We start from the raw sequence: 24,529 nt of genomic DNA on the forward strand, positions 1-24,529 counted from the left end.
AAGAGTTACCATTGGTATGGTTCACGAATACTTTCAACACTTTTAAAACCGTCTCAGCCATCAATTTAATTAAATTTCAATCCTCATTTTCTGACAGCTTCAAATGAACTTTTTTAAATCATCTTTAGTCCTACAGTTAAATATTAAGATCCACTCAATTCAATCATTTTCTTATGCCCTTTTTTGTTTTGATAGCTCATATTTTTTGAATGATAATTATTTCATGCTTGTTTTATTTTAATTTCTGTTCTCTTTTCACTAATTTTAGCAAATATAATTTTACTATAAAGTGTAACATGAAAAATAATACTCAATTTTTCTTTTTTCTTTCTTTTTTTTTTTTTATGCTTAGAATGACTCTCGCTTTCATATGAATGCCTTAGAGAACATGAAGATTAGGCAAAACTTCTCAAATGACCTCAAGAACAAAAATATACCTGCAAGTTTATAATATTTTCTAATTCAAAATAAATGAGGTAATTTTATGTCACATATTTGTTTTATGCACAATGTCAGAGATCTCTTATCTACAATGTAATGCCTTCCAATACGAGACTAATTGGGAAAGAAGCCAACTGCTTGAATAAGAGTGACCACAATTCATGAGTATCATGACTGACGGCAGTGGAATATATTCTTCCATTACAAATTTAAGAACACTGAATAGTTTTAAATATAATATCCAGAAAATGTTATTACTTTAATAAGTAACAATATTCCTTCATCCTTCTGATTTCAGATTATTATATTTTATCCAAGTTCTTCATGAAGGCTTGGTATCACTACCTGGATTGTTTTAAACAAGCACAGATAGACTCTGACAGTGTATTTGATACAGGGTTATGCTGCTAAATTCATGGCTATTGAAGACCACAAAGCACTCTCATCATAACCCATCTATGTTTTCCTCATAGCCCAACTATATTGTCCACATGCCTTTCCAGACCTATTCTCCTCCTTGTTCTTTGTACAGAGGTTGATCTGCATAGGCTACATCCTGCTACACAAATTGTGGCATTACACTAGCAGCACTGGCATCACCTAGGAACTTGTTAGAAAAGCAGATTATCAAGCCCCATCCCAGACTTACTGAATTAAAAATTACAGTTTAACAAGACCACTATGTGATTCTTATGAACACTTAAGTTTGAGATGCTCTAGACTCTATCAACAGACTCTCTGATCCTCTGGAGAATTCCAGCAGGAGGATGGTGGGAGGGAGGAAAGTAAGATCAGGATTATCCTGCAGCATCCCTCCCATTATGTTGACTGGAAATGTGCCCTTAACTGACGGTTACCAGTCCTTTCATGACAGACTGATATACATATCTCTCTGTCCAACATCTCTCCCCTCCCTCATCCCAGTGGGTTGGGAATGGTGACAGCCCAGCTGCTACTACCCTAGCTGCATGATCCCTTGTGGTTCCTTTACATCAGCTCATTTAGAAATAATCCCTTTGTAAGTGACGCTTCCTTGAATTAGCCCATGTTCAACTGTTTCCCAAAGGACACTAATGGATATACCACTGGCACAAGAAAATCATTAGAAATTTGATTTTTCAGATACTATATTAAACATCATCTCTTAAGTTGTCTATAATGACTCATATACTTAAACAGATAATATCTAAGTAGAAATAGGGATGGCTGTTGCTCATCATTCTACCATTGGTTGCTTACTTGTTTCCTAGGGAATATTTTGACATCTAGATCACACATCTTATGTTCTTTTCTAGCAATTATCTCCTCAAGAAGACAGGAATTCACAAGGAGAGAGGAGATAGTGAGTTGACTGTCTTGAGGTTGGAGAGTAATTGAAACAAGGGTAAAACTGGCAAGAAAAAAAAAAAAATGTGGGACTAACAGAAACCCGAGATAAACTGGAAATGCTGCGCATTATTGTAGTAACAACTTATACATGAGATCTATATGAACAGAGCTAAATACAGCTGTATATATCAGTTGTTTCCATAATTCTCTATCAATATTGCATTAGACTATATATTTTATTTCTAAGGAAATAAGCTATGTAAGAAATTTAAACATCTGTGCTAATCGTTTCCTTAATTTGTTCACATATCTTTACCTGATAAAATTTTTATGTAACTATAGCATATTTTCTTCTTGTAAAGACTCAAGAAGGGGACAGTATCATTTATTGTTTGTGTGTCTAAAGCATAGGTACTCTGCCTACTGTCTTATTTTAACCACAAAATAGCCACTCAAAATGAGATTATTTCCTTCCTTTCTAGATGTAAAAATGGAGAAGGGCTAAGCAGATTGCCCAATACATATACTACTAAAATATATTCACTCATTTGACTTTGAACTACACCCATCCTAGCAACTACACCACCACCTGACTATGAATAACAGCATGCCATATATCTAATCAGAACTCCCAAGGGTATGCCCTGGGAAATCACAAATAGATTGGATTAGTATACCTTATCCTCATTTTTTTTTTAATGCAATGCTAATAATAGATAAATTTAAGTAGTCAATAATATCTGATTTTAAGCATGGTTTACTTTAGTATGGAGCAGAACCAGCTTCATTAACTGAATTTAATACTGAATACTGAATAACATTAATTGTTAACTGATAGTGCCAGGCATAATCCCATGGCATAAAGCTTCTTAATGCCTTATTTTAAAAGTATAAACAGATGAATAAAAAGGTGTAGCAAAAGCCAACTGCTAGATGAAACTCAAATTACCATACAGTCTTTTTAGTAAATCAACTTTGGCTGCATTCCTTTCTAATGGGAAAGTTCAGGAGAGTTGATGATCACTGCCACCCCCCACCAACACCTTCCTCCGGATGTAAGCCGACTAAATGAAAATTTTCTAACTTCTCTGGACTCTGGATAAAATCAACTTAGAAATTTCTCACACTTTAATCCCATTTGGTATTATGAAGAAATGCCATTTGAAGACTATTTTAAACAACGAACAATCAAGCATCAACACTAAAAAACAATAGTCCATGATTTAGAATACAAATGATGACTACATATGAAGAGAAAAATATACTATATGATCTACCCAAACTTAACACCATGCTGTTCTGCCATATATTAAGGTTCTTCTCTTCCTAAAATTGTAAAGCTTAATTATGTGATTTCACTCCGTGCACAGCAGGGTAGCCATATGCTCTAGAAAACTACATGCAAGGGAAGCAGCTTGTTGCAAAAGTGGGTGAAAATACCCTGAAATAATTCCGAACAAGATAAAAATGTCTCTAATATAGGACCATTTCTTCATACTCCAAAAGGCAGAGGAGTCCACTTTGGCACCAGCTTTGAGCACAAATAGGAAGTCTAACCCCGTCAAAATATTTTAACAAGGAAAAAGATATTAAAAGTCACAAAGCTCACATTGTGATCATCTCATTCACAGGCAAAATAATTAGCTCTGATAACCATTTGCGGAAATCAGTTACACATAAAACCATTGCCATCTCTGTCCTTTAAAGTTAAGACTCCCCTTTTAAGCTCTACATATTATTATTATTTCCCCTTGTTTGCTCATTCTATAAAAAATGAGAAATAATATGTTAATATAAAGAATAAGCTATCAAAATGTCTGATTAATGATTACTGGTGGGCATAACAATGGGGTTGAAAATCTGAAAAAACACAATTTATGAAATAAGATCATTGTTACAAGATGATGGCTGCAGTTAATGTTAAAAGATATATGCAAAAAAAAAAAAAAAAAAAAAAAGATATATGCTTCCTAAGATTTACTTAAAGGAAAACAAAAACACTGGGTCATCAGAAGTTGTTAAAATCTCTGCAAAGGGATAACTCAAAAGCATGCCTTAAGGAGTAGCACTGAATAAAACTGTTAAAATGATTATCTGCAGATATGTCATTTGTGAAAAAAATAATTTTCACTGCTTGATATTGTCATAAAGATCCTCAGGCATTTGGAGTATTTTTATCCAATACCTTTTAAGATTGTATAAATCTGTTACCGAGTAAATTCTAACATATTATTTTTTCTCTTCTTTCTCCCTAAAAATAACTTATTCAATAAAATGTAAAAGAATTAGAAATATAAAAACATATTTACTGTTATGAATGTTTTCACGATTTCACAAATGTGATGAAATGTGGAAATGAAATATGAAGATGATATTCAATAAATAATTATGTATTTAAATCATAAATTGATACATTTCTGGACATGGATTTTTAAATTGCTACAAATATCAACATTAACACAATTTTCCACAAAATAATATGATTAGGAAAAAAGTCAAGAGAACAGTGAAAAAAGCAACAAAAAAGGACAAGATATTGATAAAGAACGCAATAGTCAATATTTATATGTAGTACACCCACCTAAAGGTTAACAGTTCCCTATCTGTTAAATATGTATTTACTTTAACAATGTCAAAGTTCTTACATAAAAGGCTAAGAGTTAATTTAATAAATGAAAGGATCTTACAAAAATCATATGTAACTAAATTTTAAAATGTCATAAATTTTCTATTCTGTTATGCTAAACATGCATGAAAATCAATACATCAGTTACTCTCATAAAGAAGGACATGGGAATTCAAGCAGGCAAGTGCAATTTCATCATTTATATAAAATAGAAGATAATGCTTATTTATTCAATCATGAAAATTTTTGATTTGGCAATCAATTTTTTATCCTTATTTTCATTATGTTTTGCTCCTGTCTATCAGACTTTCAAAGATTTGAAACATGGTAAATAAAAGGAAAGTAAAACCTTGTTTTTTCTGTTATTCGATAACACACTTTAAAAAATAATTTTAAGGTGTAGATTTAGGGTAAAAGTTAAAAGTAATAAATGAGTTAAAATTTGACTTGGGAATGCTTTTATCATTTATTCATACATTCATTGATTTTTTTCCAGTAAAATCATAACTAATGTAATCTGCTCAGTCATTCCTAAGGGTTGACAAAATTAATTACTGTCATTAAGGTTGATCCGGAAAATCCATCTGCCCTAAAATATCCTTTCCACTCATTAATTTCCCACCATTAGAGTCATTCTTTCAGAATTAAAGTTTAGCTTTTACTATATTTTCTGAGATAGTTTATCAACATTGTGATTCTTCTAGTGGAGAACAAGATCTCATGGAGAGTGGACCAAGATCAGGTACTGTTTGGTATGTACTGCTCTCTCTCCATAATAATAATCCTCATGTAAATTTTTGCTATTCAGTATATCAGCAGAACCTGCAGTCTGTTAGAAATGCAGAATCTCAGATCTCATCCCAATCCCATCAAGTCACAATCTGCATTTGAGTAAGACTGCAAGGTGATTGTGTTTACACTGAAGTTTGAGAAGCATAGTCTAAGACTTAGACTCTAAAATCTCTATCAACCATTAATTGCACCTCTGTATACATTACTAATTTGTCTGCCTGTTCCTACCTACTTAAAATGTCTTATGTAATTTCTTGCTAAAATGATGTCTTCTAAAAAGTTACATTAGATAATATAGAGCCTACCTACCAATGGCTTCCTGTCTCATCTACATTAAAATAAAACTCTTTACCTAGGCCTCAGAGCCTATATGGTCTAGTTCCTGCCGGTTTCCCACCTGATCTCCACTTTCTTTCTTGTCCACTGAACTCCAGGCACCTCAGGCTTTCTTTTTTGCAAGAAAAACTCAAGCCCTTTCTAGCTAGTTGTTTTCTCTGACATCTCTGCTACCATCAGGTAATTATTGGTTTATTTGCTTGTCTTTTTCTCCCTATTTGCATATAAACTCAAAAAGCAGGGTTCAATATGTTCAATGTTGTATAATAAGGAACTAGAAGAAAATATGACATGCAAGTAGTCAGTGAACTTCTGTTGAAGAAAGAAACAAATAAAGACAGCAATAAGGAAGGAAAGAAGTAAGGAAGAGAAGGAGAGGAAGGAAGAAAGGAAGGATGGATGGATAAAAAGAAGGAAAGAAGGAGGAAGGGAAGGAGAAATAAAAAGGAAAAAAGAAACAGAAAGAAAGAAAAGGAAAAATAGAGACAGAAAAAAATAAAGAAAAGAAAGGAAAGGAAGAAAGGAGGGAGGAGAGGGGAGGGGAGAGAAAGGAAGAGGAGGGGAGGAGAGGGGAGGGAAGGGAAGGAGAGGGGATAGAGGGAGGGAGGGAAGGAAGGAAGGAAGGGAGGAAGGGAGGAAGGAAAGTCTTGAAGAAAATAACTCTGTAGTTTTGGACACTACCTAAAAGGCAATCTAGAGTTAGATCCTCAAATGGAGAGTTTTTGGAATTTAAGGCAAATGTGCGGCAATGGTCCTGTGAAAAACGTTTATGTGTCTGAGTTTCCATTTACTGGGATAAGGAGAGTGACAATCTAACTTTCTTGATGGTAGTGTTAGCCACTTCTATGGTTGTTTTAACACTAGCTTTACAATGAGATAACCATAAAGATAAGTCCATGTCAATTCAAACATCAAGAGAAAATAGACGATGATGATAAATACATTAATATACAAGATCTCTGGATAGATTCATAGACACTTTGGATTATAAGGGACAGTGACAGTCATAAAATTTCAACACTCTTTGATGTTTAATGCTTTCTAAATACCCAATTTGTCTATCAAGCTATGCTTGAATACCTTATTAGTGATTTAGGAATTTACTGTTTTCTGAAGCACACAGTCTATATTTGAACAAAATTCAATGTTAGAAAAGTCTTCTCTATGATATATTTTGTACCTTCCTGTGGTTTCATACACTAAATTCTACAACCTATGGCAGAACAGGTTTGGTCTCTCCTACATATAACATATCACATCACATGTTTAAAGACAGCTATAACTCATCCTCACTCATATATCATGCTGTAGAATTCTTTCTCTTAGAATTGACTAATAATTTTTCTCTATTATCTTATCTCTACAAAATTGCCTTTGAAAATAGAGACCATATCTTATATTTCTTTTGAATTTACCATACGTTTAAGCACAGAGATAATATGTTCAATAAGTCCTGATACCTGATGGACATATATCTGTATCCACAAAGACTTAAGTAACCACCCATAAACTAACTTCCTCACTGTGATACTGCTTATGAAGATTAATAAAAAATGTTTCAATTTACGAATTTATACTCTATAAAGTATTAACAGAAATTTTGAAAACAGTACTAGTTGCTTGCAAACTGCTGAAAAGATTTAAAATATATAGTTACATGTGGCCAAATAGCCTATTACTGAAAGGCACATATTAGGTACCCAAGAACTGCTACTTCCACACAATAGAGTTTTTGTCATATTACGGTCCAGTGTTTTAAACAAAATGTTTACATATCATAGAATTTGACTTCTGAAATAAACTGGAAATTTAGTGTAGATGTAAGTCTGATAGTATATTGTTTTCCCTTTTTTGTTGGGCAATGTAAAAGTTCAGATGAGCTTACTTGAAAAACTACTGCTTAAGATAAAATTTTTAAAAATTCCTGCTTTTGTCTGGATTAAAATTGCTAACCTAAAATGAATAATTTATGCTGAATTAAATACTCTTACCTTAAAGCTGAAAATAATAAAAAGTTCTACTTGCAAACTGGTAAATTAAAATAGGTTTTCTTTTATGCTGCCATTATGGGGGGGCTCTACATCATATTCAATTTCAGTTAAACATAATTTCATGTTACTTTATAAACTAAGCTAAAACCCTGCTTGATCCTAGTAATATGATCATTAGCTATTAAATATACTATGGAAGAATTGACCACACTATGTCAAAACAAGTAGCGGCAATGGCTATAAATGCTTATGACACGTATTTGACTCCACAAGATGATATAGTCATCTAAATTTCTGCTAAGAAGAACAATAAAAGAGAGCTTATAATTATTATAAATGTATATGGGAACTTTTCCAGAAGAATATATTCACATTTTTACATGAAAATAGAAACTACCATGGCTGCTCATTAACAGCTGACAGAACTTGTCTACATATTGAAAAAAAAAATACCATTCCACCACAATATATAAGAAAAACAATGTTTAAAAAACCTACCTAGAGTAAAACACATTTTAATGACTTTTTTTAAATAGTGTAACCTCTTAGTATAATAGTATAAACCTCTTGAGGAAGAAAACCCAACTATGGCTGTCATCTATATTACTTTAACCTTAATATCACCTAATAAAAGGATTTGCATTAGGCCCTTTTGAACCATGAGTAAATGGAAGGATGAATGAATACTAGTTTAGCAATATGAAGACTGGGTTTTCATATGGCCTCTTCCAGACCACAATTTCCTGTATAAAAATAATGCTGTTGTAGTAGATGATCTGAAAGTGACCATCTATTTAAAAAAATATAATCCTAGAAATTCAGGACTCTTTACTTATAATTTTGTAATAATATTACATATGTCCCGCTATTATAAGTCAACTTTGAATTGAAATCTCTTAGGGCTATAATAATAAACTATGGGGTTTAGAGATTGCTGAAAAAGGTATTTTAAGTAAATATTAAGAAATAATTTCAAAAAGAAATCATAAAGCAACAAACTATTCTGATAAAATTTAAAATATCATTAGATATTATGTTATCTAATTTTAAACATCTGTATAATCAATAAGCTAAAAATGTCAATTGTTTTTAGGTTTATTTACATGACTGTAAACATTCCTTTAAGCAAAGTTGAACACTTTATTTATTTTGATATAGGTTCATCATATTTCTATTCAGCACTATCTACTCAAAGCATTCTTTATACATCTTAGCAATATAAACACAATTTACTAGTTTGAAACTTTTGTTCATCTCTCAAGAATTTGTACAAATATCCTCTGTGCAGCCTTCCTTGACTTCTACACTTAGAGGTAGTCAGTCCCTCTCCTTTCTTCAATAACATTTCAAAACAACTGCTATGGCAGTGTTTCTCGTAATAAGCTTGTAATTACTCTTTTTTTTTAAAGTTATATAGACTACATCATAGCACAGCCTGCTTTGTTCATTTTTATATCTCTACTATCCAGCACAATATCACGTACATAGCAAGAGCTAAAACATATTTGATGAATAATAAAAATAATAACAATTACTATTTGTGGAACATAAGCCAGCAACCGTGCTAAATTTTTTTCACATAACTACCTATGAGGTAGGTATTCTCAGTTACTAAGAAATTGCAGGTTTGAGAGTTGAAGTTATTGTTCAAGATCATATAGTTAATAAGGGATAGAGTATAGACTCAGCCTAGTTCTCTGACCTCAAAACTAACCAGCAATGGTGGGCAATTTGGTTTTTCCTTTCCATTGGGAGAAAATACTTGAGATTTTTTGGCATTTGCACCTAATACTGTGTTTAATCCTCACTATAACCCTAATGTAATACTGTGATACTATTTTACTGATAGGGAAATTCAACCCTAATAGTTCACGTGACCTGCAAAGAGTCTCACACATAGCAGGTGACAAAAGTGGACTAAAATCCAGTCAATAAAGCTGAATTTTCATTTTGAAGTCTACTGGGCACTAATAAAGGAAACTGTAGTGTTAATACACTGTTTAAAGAAGAGCTAAGTCAACATTATTTATCAGTATTTTTCTCTTTTACTTGTTTATATTTCAACGTTAAAGACTCTTTTTAAATGGAGAAAACCAAGAAAGAGTTTTCTTTTACTGAGAACAAGTAGAAAGTGAAAAAAAAAAACTTTTAAGAGGATAACTTAAGTTGAATTACTGATGTTTTAACTATAGTACTACTATAGGAAAAATTAATTGGAACAATACCCTCTTGGGATTGAAAATGTCTTTGATAAATATTCTAAGTTATTTTTCAAATTATTAATTGTGCAGCTTTTATAATTAACTATAGTGATTTAAGATTTAATTAATCATAAATTAATACATAGATTTTTTAAGCTACACACTCACAAGTACCAAATACTATGAGCAATTTCAGTGTCTATGCTTTCTTTGTTTTCATAGTGGTAATAGTGTAAACTATAAGTACTTTACCTCAAGTTATTGAGAATAGACAAATTAGGAATTAGCAATGATCAAAAGACATCATAAAAATGAAAGTTTAATTGCAGTGTGAATAGAGAAACATGATGAAATATGCCAAATTATCACAGTACAAAACTGTACACACTTGTATACATAAAAACAAACCTATGCTATCACAATCTCTATTGTATATATGCCTTAGGTGGTAACTAATTTCAGTAAAATAATATCCATTGTATTACATTAATATTTATTCATATGAAATTTATCGAATTTATAGTTTTCTTGTGTTCATTTATAAATTTTCTTTGATTTTATAAATGTGAAAAGGGCGTAAGCAAGGCATTTATATCTAGTTTTATTTTGTGAATTTTGAAGTGGTAATATAATAAAAAAGCAATATTTTATTGTAAGTACATGAGAATACTTTTGCCTTTCAAAGTAATTAAAAACACTGGTTTTTATAACTGTAACAAAATAGTTATCTTTAATACTGAAAGACATGGATATTTGATTATATTGAAGAATATAATTTTAAGCCTTTAAGTCATCTGAGTGAATACTCTAGCTGGTGAAACTGTAAACATTTATTCATCAGTTCACTAAATATTATCTAAATATGTCTATGGGTCAGAAGCTGTTCTAGGCACTGGGAATGCAGCATGAACAAGACCCATCCACTCCTTACCTTACAGAACTTAAAGTCGCTAGTTACAACAATTTAAGCTAAATCTTGGAAAGAGAATTAGAATGATTTGGTTGAAAGGAAGAAGGAATAGCTTATGGGAGTGGCTTGAGGTAGAAAAGAACATGGTATGTTTGACAAACTAAAAGAAATTATTTGGGGCCAGAAAAATAAAGAATGACTGTGAGAGAGATGAATTTGGAGATATAGGCAAAAAGCCAGATCATAGAGGTTCCCATGGGTCATCATCAAGTCTTGGCTTTATTCCCACGGTCACTGGGAAAACAGTGGAAGCTTTAAAGCAGTGGAATGAAGTGATTAGATTTCCATTTTTAAAAGGTGATTCTGACTATATTGTGCAGAATGGAATAGATGAACAAGAATTATTTTTTCTGTAAAATATCTAGAAAAATTAAGCAAGTTAGTTTTGTATTATTTTTACTGACTCATCTAAAATGTCAATTAAAGGACTCACTGCCTACATGCATCCTGTAACTCCTTTAGTGCTCTGCTCAGCCATGAGCTTTACAAAATCTTCCTTGTCCCACCAGGATGGATTTCTCTATGTTCTCCACTCTATCTCACTCTCTTGAAAGAAGGGGCCATGTAATATTCATCCTTATTTCGCACAGAACAGAGCTCAGTGGGCATTTCAGACATGCTGGCTGAACTGAAATTATTCTTAAAAAGAATACTGTTTTCATGTCAGACAATCCTTATTTAGAAATTTGGTACTGCTTAGAGTTAAGTCTTTGAGGACTGTTTTATGTCTGAAAATATAGCTGTATATTGAGGTTTTTAAAAAGCATAATAGATATAGGATAACAGGTTTCCTTTACTTCTAACATTGACATTGTTTTTTGCCCCAAATGTTAATAGTTTGTGTGTCAAATATAATAGGTAATGAGCCAACTAAAATCACTGAAATAGCAGGTTACTGAAGAAGAGTCAGAAGGACCAATTTTAATTAAAATAAAGATTTGATGAAAGTATAATAATTTAAGTCACTAAAAAATGATGAATATAACATTCAAAATGTTTTCTGTAAACATAATTTAAACATCAATGATTAAAAATATTTATGACCAAGGTAGATGGCAGCATTGAATGAATATCATATCCATAAACACTATTTTAGAAAGAATATATGTGAAACAGGTCTAAATGTTCTGAATGCTGTAAAACAGCACTGGGAGATTATGACAACATTTGAGAAAATTTGAGCACTGATTTGGAATTTACCAAGGATGTAATCTTGATGCTTAATTGAAATTTAGCTGAATGTACTTCAAATTTTAGATTAATTTTCAAATCACATTATTTAATCTAAAAATTGACAACTACTTATTCTCTTTTCAATCTGAATTATTTATTCAAGTTCTACAAAATATTTAATTTGTAGCATCAGAGTTTCTCAAATCACCTGATGGCAACTTTGGCTGAAGCGGCATTTGTATTATTAGTTGATAAATAATAAACTTATGTCCGAAAATTACCTGCCTCTTTTTCAGTGGGTAATAGAATGAATACAGGAAAGTTTGTTAATGTTAATAATTAGCTCATGCAAATTTCTGAAGAGAGTGAAAATACTAAATTGAAGGGCTTTTTTCTTAATCGATATTTCATTAATATTTACACATTTTTTATTTCCCGGTAATAAGAAAATCTACTTGATTAAGCAAATCATAAACTTGATAATGATCCCTATATTCACATGAGTGGAAATATTCATGGTAGGAGAGTGAATAGAGAACCAAGATGATATCATTTTAATCCTTTAAAGGAGACTGTCACATGCTAAGAATTCATTTTATTTTTTTATTTTTTATTTTTTTTGGCCATGCCACGCGGCTTGCAGGATCTCAGTTCCCCGACCAGGAATTGAACCCATGACCCCTGCAGTGGAAGCGCGGAGCCCTAACCACTGGACCACCAGGGAATTCCCAAGAATTCATTTTAGAATGCTTCTTATTAAAGAGAATCAAAGTAAGTACTTTCAGTATGAATTCTGATGGAAATGAGCTTCTGAGATATTTCTGTATGATTTTCAATCAATTTATGTAAAGATGTCTTGATTTTTCTCCTTAGTGTGTACTAAGCATTTGAATGGTTTTCTATTACTTATATCATGTTAAACCATGTATAACCATATTACGTAAACCATAGCCGTTTTGGAGAATATATGATTATGAGTTGGAAATAGAGCTGGAGTAGATATTTTGTTCTCCTCCAAATATTAATGTGCAATTAATTAATATTTCCACTGATGCATATATCAATATATATTTGTTAGTTTCTGATACTACACTAATTTTTTCCTAAACTGTTCAATGAAACCTGCTACCGAGAAAAAGAAACTTGCTACACTTCCTAATTTTGTAAAAGATAGGCTTATATTAATTGATTAGAAAATTACCAATATATGATTTGGCTCTGTGGTATTTTTATCTCTAAAAATTAAAGTAGGAAGTTAAACAATATTAAATTTGGAGTCATAATATCAATGAATAACTGTTACCTTTTCAAAATGAGAAATCTGTTCTCACTACAGTCATATGGGTCAGGCAATAGGTAATTCAGAAATAGTAGAATAAGCTATATAAAATATCACCAGACATAATGTTTTCATTTTTCCCAATCAAATTATCTATTTTCTCAATAATAAATTAACATTTGTGTAACAAAAATTTCATGCAAATATGAAAATTACTCCATGGGATAAATCATCAATCAGTAAATATGTGCACTTATTAATAGAAAAATAGCTTTTTTATTTTCATGTTATCTCAATACCATAAGTGGTATGTAATAAGCAACAGGTATTTAGTACTTATTTTTACTATCCTTTATGCACTATTTTCTTTCTATTTTTACTCCCTCCTCCCTCCAACATTTGCACTGCATTTTGATTTGTTATTTTTTCTAATTTCTGTACTTTCAAATTATTCAGGTTCTGACTGTTACTGTCTATATTTTTCAGCTACTTTGAACTCTTTCTTTCACTTCCTACATCTTGGCTCTGTTTGAGCTCATTCTCTAATTAGAATCATTACCAAAATATAGTTTGGCTGTAACTAAATGGGCACAAGTAAAATAACATCCAATACCTCTATGAGTAACAACTGCAAGCTCTTTAGTTCTTTCTATCTGTTCAGCATTTCTTGGTCTTCTCCTTGTACTTTGTGTATCTGCTTGATGAGGAGAGAGCCCGTCCTTGGATGTGTTGGGGTCCAGACCTGAATTTCTGAGATTCTTTACTTGCACTCGCTGTTCCTCGGAAAGTCTATGGATGGTGACAGCTGTAACACTGGATACAGTAACATCTGCAGATGTGCTAGCAACAGCAATAGCACCAGTGGTAGTCCTGTTATGCTCCTCTAACTCACCAGTGGAGGTAGTGTGGGTCAATGGAGAAGAACCTGTGGGACACAGTAGCACTAGATGCTAACTTTTTCTTTTAAATTTTGTTTTTTTTTTTTTCTGATAAGTTTAATAAATTATATTCCCTCTATCACCTTAAGTATTATCAAACATGAAAAGGCAAAACACAAACACGCCACTAAAATGTGAAGTAACCAGATCTGATGTTTGGTCTATATCAATCAACCTATGAATGGATATTATACACAAATATATCACATTTTAATTGTAACACATTAGGGAGAAAAAGGTGAAACAGTAAACCCTTTACATGGCCCTGAATCAGTCTTATTCATTATTTATCTACAGATGATTTTTTAGCAACAAATGCCTGGCAAGTGACAAGTTTTGACAGAATGGGTAACTGTGTAACCACACTTTTCTCAGAAGTATGCTTTGAATAGTCTGTGCCATATCACTTCATGATTTCTGGGAAAGATATCAGATTTTTCTATTTTAAGACAAACAAGTGAAGAAAGGAGAATTTAAAAATCAAAGCCAAACTGAAAACAAAATGATTTTAAAAAATGAAGCTCTGCAAAACTACTCTATGTAAATGTCTATCTTAACCTCATTTGCCAGAAAGCAGTCAACATGATAAAATATTCAATGTCATGAGCTATACATACTTTAGAATTTACCAGGTTGTTTTGTAAGTTGGGTAATATTTTTCAGAGTTTTAAAATAAAACTTGAGATTAGCCAATTTTCAACTAGTTAAAATTAAACAAATTGTTTTATTTAGAAATGATTGAAAATTAATTATTAGCATGGAAATTTTATTCATACAAAACTAGCTTTAAAAAAAGGTTGAAAATTTCCAAATATCTCATAAGCATGTCACAGTAATTCTCCACATTCTTAACCTTATTAAAGTTTCACTATAATTTTAAAATTGTTTTAAAGGTATCAAATTAGGATTTTCTTTTTTCTTTCACTTAAACTTTTTCAAAGATTGTGCTTGGTAGTACGTAATTCTCACATAAGGAAAAAAGACGTAACTTTATAATAGAAGCATGAAACGGAATGAAGATATACTTAGAAGGATCTTGACAGCTAAAATGCTTAAGAAAAAAGTATTGAATTTTGGAGGAACAGCTACTAATTAGGAATAATAATCATGTCCTGGTTAGAAAACTTCTGAGTATTTTTTTAAAGCCAATGAGTGGTATATGTTTTTATATATTTGCTTTCTCAATAAACTGCATTTCAAAATTCTGTCCACAATGTATATTTAGATATTTTAGACAAAAATACATGGGGATATTTTATGCATTTTGCGAGAGAAAAAACAGCTATATCACGTAATGTGGCTTGAGCATGTTCTGCCTCCTTCCCCTCCCCCCACCCCGTAGGCAGATGCTTAGTAGGACTAGTAATTCGGCTTCCTGCTTTAAACTTAAAAAAGAAGTCAAACATGAACCCCTGTCATTCACAAGCAAGCAAAAGAGCACATGTCTGTTACTAATTCTTCCAGCCTGTGTTTTCATATCATTTTAATCTGATTTACAAATTCAAAAAATTAAATGATTGTATTTTGTGGTGGGCAGGGGTAAATGAGGTCTGACAATTACCAGATTATTTTAAAGACTTTTAATATACTGTAAAGCATTAATCAGAAAAAAGTTGCTATTGAATATTCATCCAAGTTACTTTGTGAATACTAAAATCTACTAAATGCATGTTGGTTATGCAAATTGGCCAGTAATATTTACTAAGCTAATATTTGGTAAGGGTTTTCTTTAATCACATGATTAAGCAATAACTACACGTGCATTACTAACATTCAGTAACTGACCTCATGGTAAATCAGACATTTTGATGTTCATGTGCTCATTACTATAAAAATGGATCAGTACCTGATCCATATTATTCTGGGAAGTTTAATTGTACCTTTCTTTTTGAAAGGAAGTATGAAATCAGGATAAAAACTAATACTTTAGAACTTTACCTGACTTTATCATAATTTCCAGGCTTTCAGGTTTAGTTTAAAAAAGGAAAGCATTTAACTGTAAACATATGTTGCTAAATGCAATCTAAAAGTATAAAAAATAATGGAATTTGTACTCTCTCAAATCTCAGTGTTTCTACCTTTAACAAGGAAGTAAACTGAATAGTTATTTATTATATTTCATCACTGAAGGTCATTACAATTAATCCTAAATAATCTCTTGTATTTGGGTAAATGAATCTGGGGTAATTCTTAGGAATGTGTCCAGGTTGCTTCTATAACTAATCTTTAAGATCTACAGACTAATTCCAAACACCCGTTTTTTGAAGACCCCAAAGGATAAATACAGTTCTTAAACAAATTTGTGAGTTAGAAGTGATCTTTAGTAGCGTTTAGATCCAGGACTTGCTAGCACTCCCAATCTTAAAATCTTCAGTAATAGAGTTCTACTCTGGCTATTGGTAGTGAATATTCAGTATTATTCTCTTAACCTGAATGCAGAACAGGGTGTAATATTTGAATAAAGCATTAAAAAACATTTATTTAATAACCATTGTATAACTAGCTATATATTTCAACCAGATATTTTACTAACCAGTTCTTATGTTTTACTTATATTTTGTGTTCATAATTTTTCCTCCCCATACTACAATGCAAGGTCCCTGAAGGCTGAGATTTTTGTAAATTCCATTCATTACTGAATCTCAAGTATCTAGGACAGTACCCAGTACATAGTAGATGCTCAAGAAATATCCCTCAGAAGAAAGAATAAAAGAATGAATGAATTTAATAATAATTCTAATTATTATTGTTAATAATAACAATAATAAAGAGGATACATTTCATGAATGAAACATGACTATAATTTTTAACATGGTAAATCATAGGTCAAACAGTATAATGAAATGAAGAATAATTCCAAAGAAAGGAAAAATTGATGGTTTTGTTTTGAACTTTCAAAAACATCACTGAAAAAGTGTGGAATCTGAAGATTTAAATGCATAAGTAATAGTTACTTGAAGACTTGTATCAACATTCCCAAACCATGATAGTTTACAATGTTAGTGTGAAATGGATTTATTTAGAATGTTCAAATTTCTGTAGAGTAAAAAGTAGATATATCTCATAATGGCAGGAAATAGAAGTGCATCTAAATTTAGTTAGGCACTTATATATACATATATATGTAGTGGAACTATAAAAAACATTGATTTCCTTTATAAGGCAATAGAATCATCCATCACTATACAATTATATCATATATTGTATAATCATTTTATTTAAAATGTAGACCAATTTAGAATACTAATTTTGGTACCATTTTAAATTGGCAGTGTGTGAAACAGATTTTTAAGTTGTCAAAATGCATCATTTAACAGTTTCAAAATACTCAACATTTCTGCATACATAACTGTTTTATGAGGAAATTGCCAATGCTGGAAAAAGGCTTAGGATCATATATAGCAACAATTCAATATTAAATATATATCTAATTCAATATTAAACTATAACTTACTTTCTTTTAAAATATTTTAAGTATGCTACACCATTATGTAAGCATTATCTTTAATAGCACAGTATTAAATGCATGTTACAAGACATACAACCCAAATTTAGGAATAAAATGTACATTCAAAAAACCCATTCTTCATTAGAAATAAAACCATGTATACAAGATGTAGTTTATCACAATCAGATTACCCTGTCAATTAACTTGCTAGAGATAGATATATTATAAATGTGATGTTTAAAATATAAATACATCTAAAATATAATTTTATTAATATTTTAATAAAACATTTCCAAATATAACAAAAATAAAATGAAATGATTTACACATATAAGCATGCTTCTGTAAATCATAACTATATGTCCTCTTGGAATTATGATAATGGAAAATGACATGTGTTACACATGTAAATTGGCAAATTTATATAATAGTACAATTAAATTATATAATTAAATTTGGATTTTATTATGTATCATAATAAAAATTATATTTTTGAAGGTTTTCTTATTTCAACAATCTGCAAGGTACTAATAAGCATAATTCATGTAAAGCGATTTATAAACGCGTAATAGAAAGTGTCTTAAATAAAAACTCAAAAAATTGAATTTGAATTTCATTTTGATTAAAATTTTAGTCTTACAGATTTTTTTTTTAATTATGCTATATTGCTTTGTAATTATTGTCTAACTCACCACAGACGTAAAGAACAGAATATTTTGCTAGAGATATGAGTGGATGTCCCAAAATGCATACAGCTATACAAGTACATGTTAAAGATAACTGCGTATCCACAGAAGTAGCTTTTAGATATTTATATTTGGCATGTTATTTTATATAAGACATATATTATGTTCCATTGATTTTAGCATTTCAAATGAAACATTTGAATAAAAGCTTAAATAACAAAATAATCCTAATTGAATAATTTTGTGGCATAATGATATATAATGAAGAAAAATGCAATAAACATATTTAACATGAAAACATGCAAAAGAAAAAATATACAAAATAACATCAAAATAAAATATAAATACAACTAATGCAGCAATTCTATATGAGTCATCATTTAGATATTCTATAAATTTTAGCATATGTATTTTAATTTGTGTTGTATTTCTTCTTTCATTTAATATTACATGAAACTTACAGGAAAGTGTCAGTAAATGAGGACTCTTGAAAACTAATTAAAATATGAGGGGGTGAAGTAAAACAAAGCCACTGCTTTGATACATGTTACATGTTACAGTTAGGAAGCATATTGTAGTTGGGAAAATAAGTATTTTGCATTTTAAACATTATAAATTCCAGTATTCTAAAATCTGTATAGCTTAGTATTTAATAGTATAATCTGGTGGATGTGTGTGTACTATGAATATTCAATTTATAGAAGAGATGAGTAAACAAATAGAAAGTAGCCTTTAAATTGTAGGAAAAATATAAATAATCTACCTTTGATTAGTCATTACCTAATATAAAATTGTCTCTGACTAGGAAAATAAATGGACAAATCCTGAAAAAATTAGTTTCTAATTTAGTTTTAAAGAGCAGGTATATATTGGTCTTAAAAAGTTTTGATTTTAAATTAAAATGCTGCATTTATTTTGAAACTAAATAAGACTATGATCTTAAAACATCTCATTAAATAAATATATTATACGATGCACCTCTAAGACAGAAACCATTCAGCCATTAAACTATGACATGACAATGCAAAAATGCTGTCCCCTAAATCCAGATTTCTGATACAATGAAATGTGAAAGAAGTTGATCTCACTAATTCAAGTAACAGATTTTCTACGATCATGAATTAATTAAATAAATTAGGTACACATTAATTTAAAAATAGAACTGAGAGTTTAAATAAAAATTGTCTTTCTGAATTCACTGACATATTGAAATATATTTATAGTTATATATTTGTATCTAAATTTTTAAGCATTAAATAGGGACACCAATATTAACTTTTGCAAGTGGACTTGTTATTGTTTATCAGATGCAAGTGATCTTAAATGAATAAATACTTGCAATCTAAGCTGAAACTGATGATAGCAAGATTTAGTGATACATTTACTAAATCCACACTTACTATGAGTAAATAAATGATTATAAAACAAATATTCAACAAAATATGTGCTAATGCCAAGTTGTTTATATACAAGATAAAAACTCCATATTCTGAATTGTTTGCAATTTTGATAAACCCACATGCCAAACAACCATAAATATCTTTATCTAAATGAAACATAGAAAATACCAAGTTTTAGAAAGCATACAGAGAGTACTCTGTTGGTCTACCACAACAAAATTACATGTGTGTGCGTGTGTGTATATATACACACACACATATATATGTATATGTGTATATATGGTAAATACATATATGTGTCATATAACATATGTTATATATGTTATATAGTATAAATCTATGAATGTTACACTAAATATCCTCACAGTTTGTCACAGAATGTGAGAGAAGAGACATCTAATTTCTTAGTACTAAAAATATAGTAAGCTCATGCGAGGGAAAATTTAAGTAGAGGGCTGTATGAGTCTTGAAGATTTTCTGTCTCAAAGAGCCATTTCTTGCTTCACCTAGTTGATTAAAGTGAAGTTGCAAAACGAAGCGTCAGCATCTTATCACTCCTTTTCATACATTTTTGGAAGTCTCAACAATGTATAGTGGTAGGTCCAAGGTGTCTTTTTTTTATTTTAATGTGCCCAGTCACAAACACACACACCACTCACAAGAATAAATATTCACAAAATGCAAACTGAAGCCTTTTTTGTGTAACTAAGCATAATGTTAATCCATAAAGTCACAATACTGGCAATAAAACTTGAACACCTAGCTTTGAAGTAAGATTCACAACATCCTTGTCATATTTCATAAGAATAAAAGGATAGAAGGTCCCTTCACACTTTTCTAAAACCATCTCCTAGAATCCTGCATTTTGAGACCTCTTTCTTGTAGCAGCTCTTATCTCTTAGCAAAACTAGAAGGACACATTCTGGGTTTCCCCAAAACAAACAAAATGTAACTTAACACACACTTGTTTAATTTCCTTCCACACAAAATCTTGTGGAGTAGCTGCCAGTTCTCATGGAAGATTTAAAGGCATTGTTAGCAAAAAGGGACACCACATATCTTTCATTCCAAAGTGTAATATAAGGAACTCCTTCACTTTCAGAACATTGCTGCTTCTAACAACTGATATGTATTAATGATGTTCTGAAAGTAGAATTCATGTCTTATACATGTATATCTCTCACTTCCCCTTGAATGTTTCATATATATATGAGGGAAGAATGAATGTGGATAAATGTACTTCTCTCTTATTTTTCAAAAATATAAACATTTCATCTTATGTTTAATTAGTAGTTATTGAGTGTTAAACGTATTTTAAGGATATAAATATAAGAAAGAAATTGGACCTGTTCAGATGTATTTAAACAATATAAAAGCATAATTATAATATAACTGCAATTAATATTGCATGTGCTGGAACATAAGTAATGAAAAGAGGAAGGGACATCTAAGAACACATAAATCACTCTTTCATTTGTGTTTTCTCAAATGAGGGTAGTGTTTCCCTTTTCTTCCATTCTCCAGCACCTTTTTCCCTCCAAAAAAATATTTTATAATGATGATATTTCGTACTGTGAAGGGGAAGGGAAAGAAGTAAGGGAAAGGAACTGGTGGAGTTACCCTTTATACATATCATGGTTGAAAGAAAAAATAAAAGAAGGCTTTATCCTGACCTAGCTCATCATGTCCCTGAGTCCTGCTTACTTTGACTATCTCAGTGTATCCATGTTTATCCTTTATTTCCTTCTATAACGGCCTTCTAGTTTGGGGAGGGCAGGGGGGTTGTCATTTTTTTACTAATTGTAAGTGTTCCTCTTTTTTTAATACCTAAAGTATAAAGTATACCTAATGCTGGTTTTATATATGTGATATGATTTAAAGGGAACCAAGGAACTATTTCTCTCTGTGTATCCAGATGCTACTTAAAAAAAAAGATGCTCTTTAGGATTAGGCATTGTTCTCTCATAATTGTTCTCTTATCGGACAAATGCTTTTTTGGTTGAGAGAACACACATATTAGAGTGATTGCTCAACTATTTAGTTTGAATTAGTTTATTGTAAAGTTTTCTTCTCCTCAAAAGAAATAATAGGGGCAGTTTGAGAAATATATGTTTTGGCGAAGTGTGTGAAGCTTGCAGTAAGATCACTGAACACTACTTGTTGAGGCATTTATCATAGGTTCATATCTGATCCCATGTGGTTGTTATATGATTTGAAAGAACTAGGTTCATTATTAACAGGTGGGTGTAATGGAGGTGTGGGCAGATAGGAAAGGGCTGACATTCTGGAAGAAAGACTATTATGGTATTTATTGTGGAAAGGTTGCTGAGCAACTGGTGAATATCTGCATAAATATGCTGAAGTAGAGCAGCCTAATAAGAAACTCAAGCCAAAAAAAGTCTTATTTTCCTGCATCAACACTCTGTAAAACACTTTTTATCCTGTAGCAGCTAATTAATTAGTAGCAGGAGTGATTTTCTTGGAAAAAAAATACCAATCTTGGCTTTAAAAAGTAGCATGTTGAAGGAAAGTTTTTTCAAAACCTTTAGAAATGGTAAGAAACTTGAGTCTACCATTAAAGGTTACTATTAACTGGATAGGCAAATATACGTTATATATTGGGGTATTATATATAATTATATGTTGGGGTATTTAAAATATATATTTCCACATTGAAAGGTAAATCTTCATATTTCCTCATGTAATTATTCTGTCCAGTTCCCTTCTCACAAAGACTACATTTTATTTTAAGACTCTAAGTAAAAAGACTGTCTTTTAATACCATCAATAAAACAAAGGTATGAAGCCTATAAAAGCCTAACAATGAGTAAGAGTATTCTATTTGATTAAGATCATACACAGTTTAATTGACTGACTTTCGGATGAAAAATATTAATTAAAGAAAAGGAAGTTTTCTTAATCATTAAAGTGGTTTAAAATACCTAAAAGTTTTATATCTACCCAGATGATTTTGGTATATTCCAATTACAGGCAATAATATGAATATCAAATCATTTTTCTCACGTATACTTTTAACTTTTATAAGGATGGTGGAGACTTGGCTTTTCACCTGTGGAATGGTATCTAATCTCCCCAAATTTCTGAATACAGGTGATTAAAACACCATAAATATATTGGTCATTCTAATGGTTACTTTAAATGACTAGATAACAGACTATTTAAATAAACATGTTATAAAGAGGAATCAACGTTTACTGAACATTTACTGTGTTACAGACACAGTCCTAAGTACCTATGAGCTGAGGATATTAAAGCTCAGAGTACTTTCAAAACATACACTAACTCACTTTGCTAGTAAATTAAAAAGCTAGGACTGGACCCAAATTGTATAATCCCAAAACCACAGTCTTAACTCCTGAAATCAGTACACCTCTACTTAGCCTCCCCAATACAAAATAGTGTGTAAACACTTGTGTCTCAATCAACTTATAAGTTATTTATTTATGTTTTTTCTTCCTTGTATTTCTTCCCCCTCCTTCCCCAACACATGTCTGACTTTTACCAGGTCTCTCTTGCAACTCCCTTGCCTCAGGGAAGGATGGTTCTGCAGGACTAAAAGAGACATTTGCTCTAAGATCTCTCCATAGCTTTTGTTTCCTAACAGTCTAGGATTCTTGAGGGGATTATCAAGTGACAGGAGAGAATCAATGACTTGGGTAGAGGTTGGGGGCCAAGGAGAGGCACTGAAGATGACATACACAACCTCCCTACTGCATCTCAGGAAGTGGAAGAGTCCAGGAACCTGGACTCTCACCTTTGGCGAAGATTTTCTACTCAGGCTTGTCATGGGAAGCACAGGATCACCTGATTTCATGGGAAATTCGGGCTTGGACAATGATGACAGGGTGCCACTGTCCAAGCAAATGCCCCCTGGATTCTCCTGCAACTCAAGGGAAGAAGAAGGTGCCAATGTTTTTTCTACCCTCACACACAATGACCTGGATAGAATTCTCCTGTCAGGGACAATAAGGTCTCTCAAATTTATCTGAATTTAAGAGAATAAAGTGACATTTCTTGCTCATGCAAGTCCGTAGATTAAATTTCATACCTGTTTCACTTGCAAATACAGCAAAAGTATATACACACCCCAACAGCCTATCTTGTTTTTTAATAATTCAATTTCAGCTTGACATGATGCCTCTGTGTTCTTACTATTTCCTCCTTTAACTATTATAGTTTTTCCTCTCATAACAGTTCTTGGTAATCTAATTTCACTTATCTTTGAAAATTATTTGCTGCTTAATAGTTACAAGACTCGTATTACCACCCCTAAGCCTTCTTACCATATTACTAAATTGGATCACTTTTTTTTTTCCTTTCTGCATGAACAAAAGCTTCTGTAAATTTCTGGTTCCTAACTTTTACCTACAAGGACTTCTCTAATCTTCAGAAAATTTCATAGGAGAAATAGTTTTTCTTAGCTTCACATAAATTTTATTATTTATGGAGAGTAGATACTTTACTATGAGGACTTTTGCCCTAAAGACCCAGGAATCAATTAGTCCTAAGCAACTTTTCCTCACTGATTCCAAGTTCTAATAATCATAGCCTCTAACAATTACGGATCACTTACTTCATGTAAGTTCTATGACAAACATTTTCCATTTAACCTTCAAAAATCATATGCAGCAGATACAATTAAAATTAATATAGTCCAGGATAAATAACTTGATTAAGGGCATTCATTCATGTATTCACTCAAGGGTTTATTGTCTCAAGTCATTCATTCAGGTATTCATCTAACAAGAATATATTGAGTGCCCACTTTATGTCCGTCAGGCACTGAATAATTCAGAGGTGAGTAGTACAGACAGTACGTTTCCTAAGAAAGATTACATTCAAGTGGAAGAGATGAAGAATGGACAGATTAATATAATAGCTAGTAGTGAAACACAAAG

At 31.3% G+C, this 24,529-nt stretch overlaps 1 protein-coding gene across 3 annotated transcripts in view; it reads right to left on the minus strand.

The window, feature by feature from the left end:
- Window positions 1–24,529, minus strand: part of CSMD3 (CUB and Sushi multiple domains 3) — a 1,176,048-nt gene that overhangs the window by 715,219 nt on the left and 436,300 nt on the right. Inside the window, exon 7 of one of the 3 annotated variants that reach the window (XM_068525307.1) lies at window positions 13,752–14,063. The exons of the other annotated variants lie outside the window; for them this stretch is intronic. Within the exon in view, the coding sequence (XP_068381408.1) occupies window positions 13,752–14,063 (312 nt within the window). The remainder of the gene's footprint in view (window positions 1–13,751; window positions 14,064–24,529) is intronic. 3 annotated transcript variants of the gene reach the window in all.

This window comes from Eschrichtius robustus, chromosome 17 (assembly GCF_028021215.1).
Source record: "Eschrichtius robustus isolate mEscRob2 chromosome 17, mEscRob2.pri, whole genome shotgun sequence".
NCBI lineage: Eukaryota > Metazoa > Chordata > Mammalia > Artiodactyla > Eschrichtiidae > Eschrichtius > Eschrichtius robustus.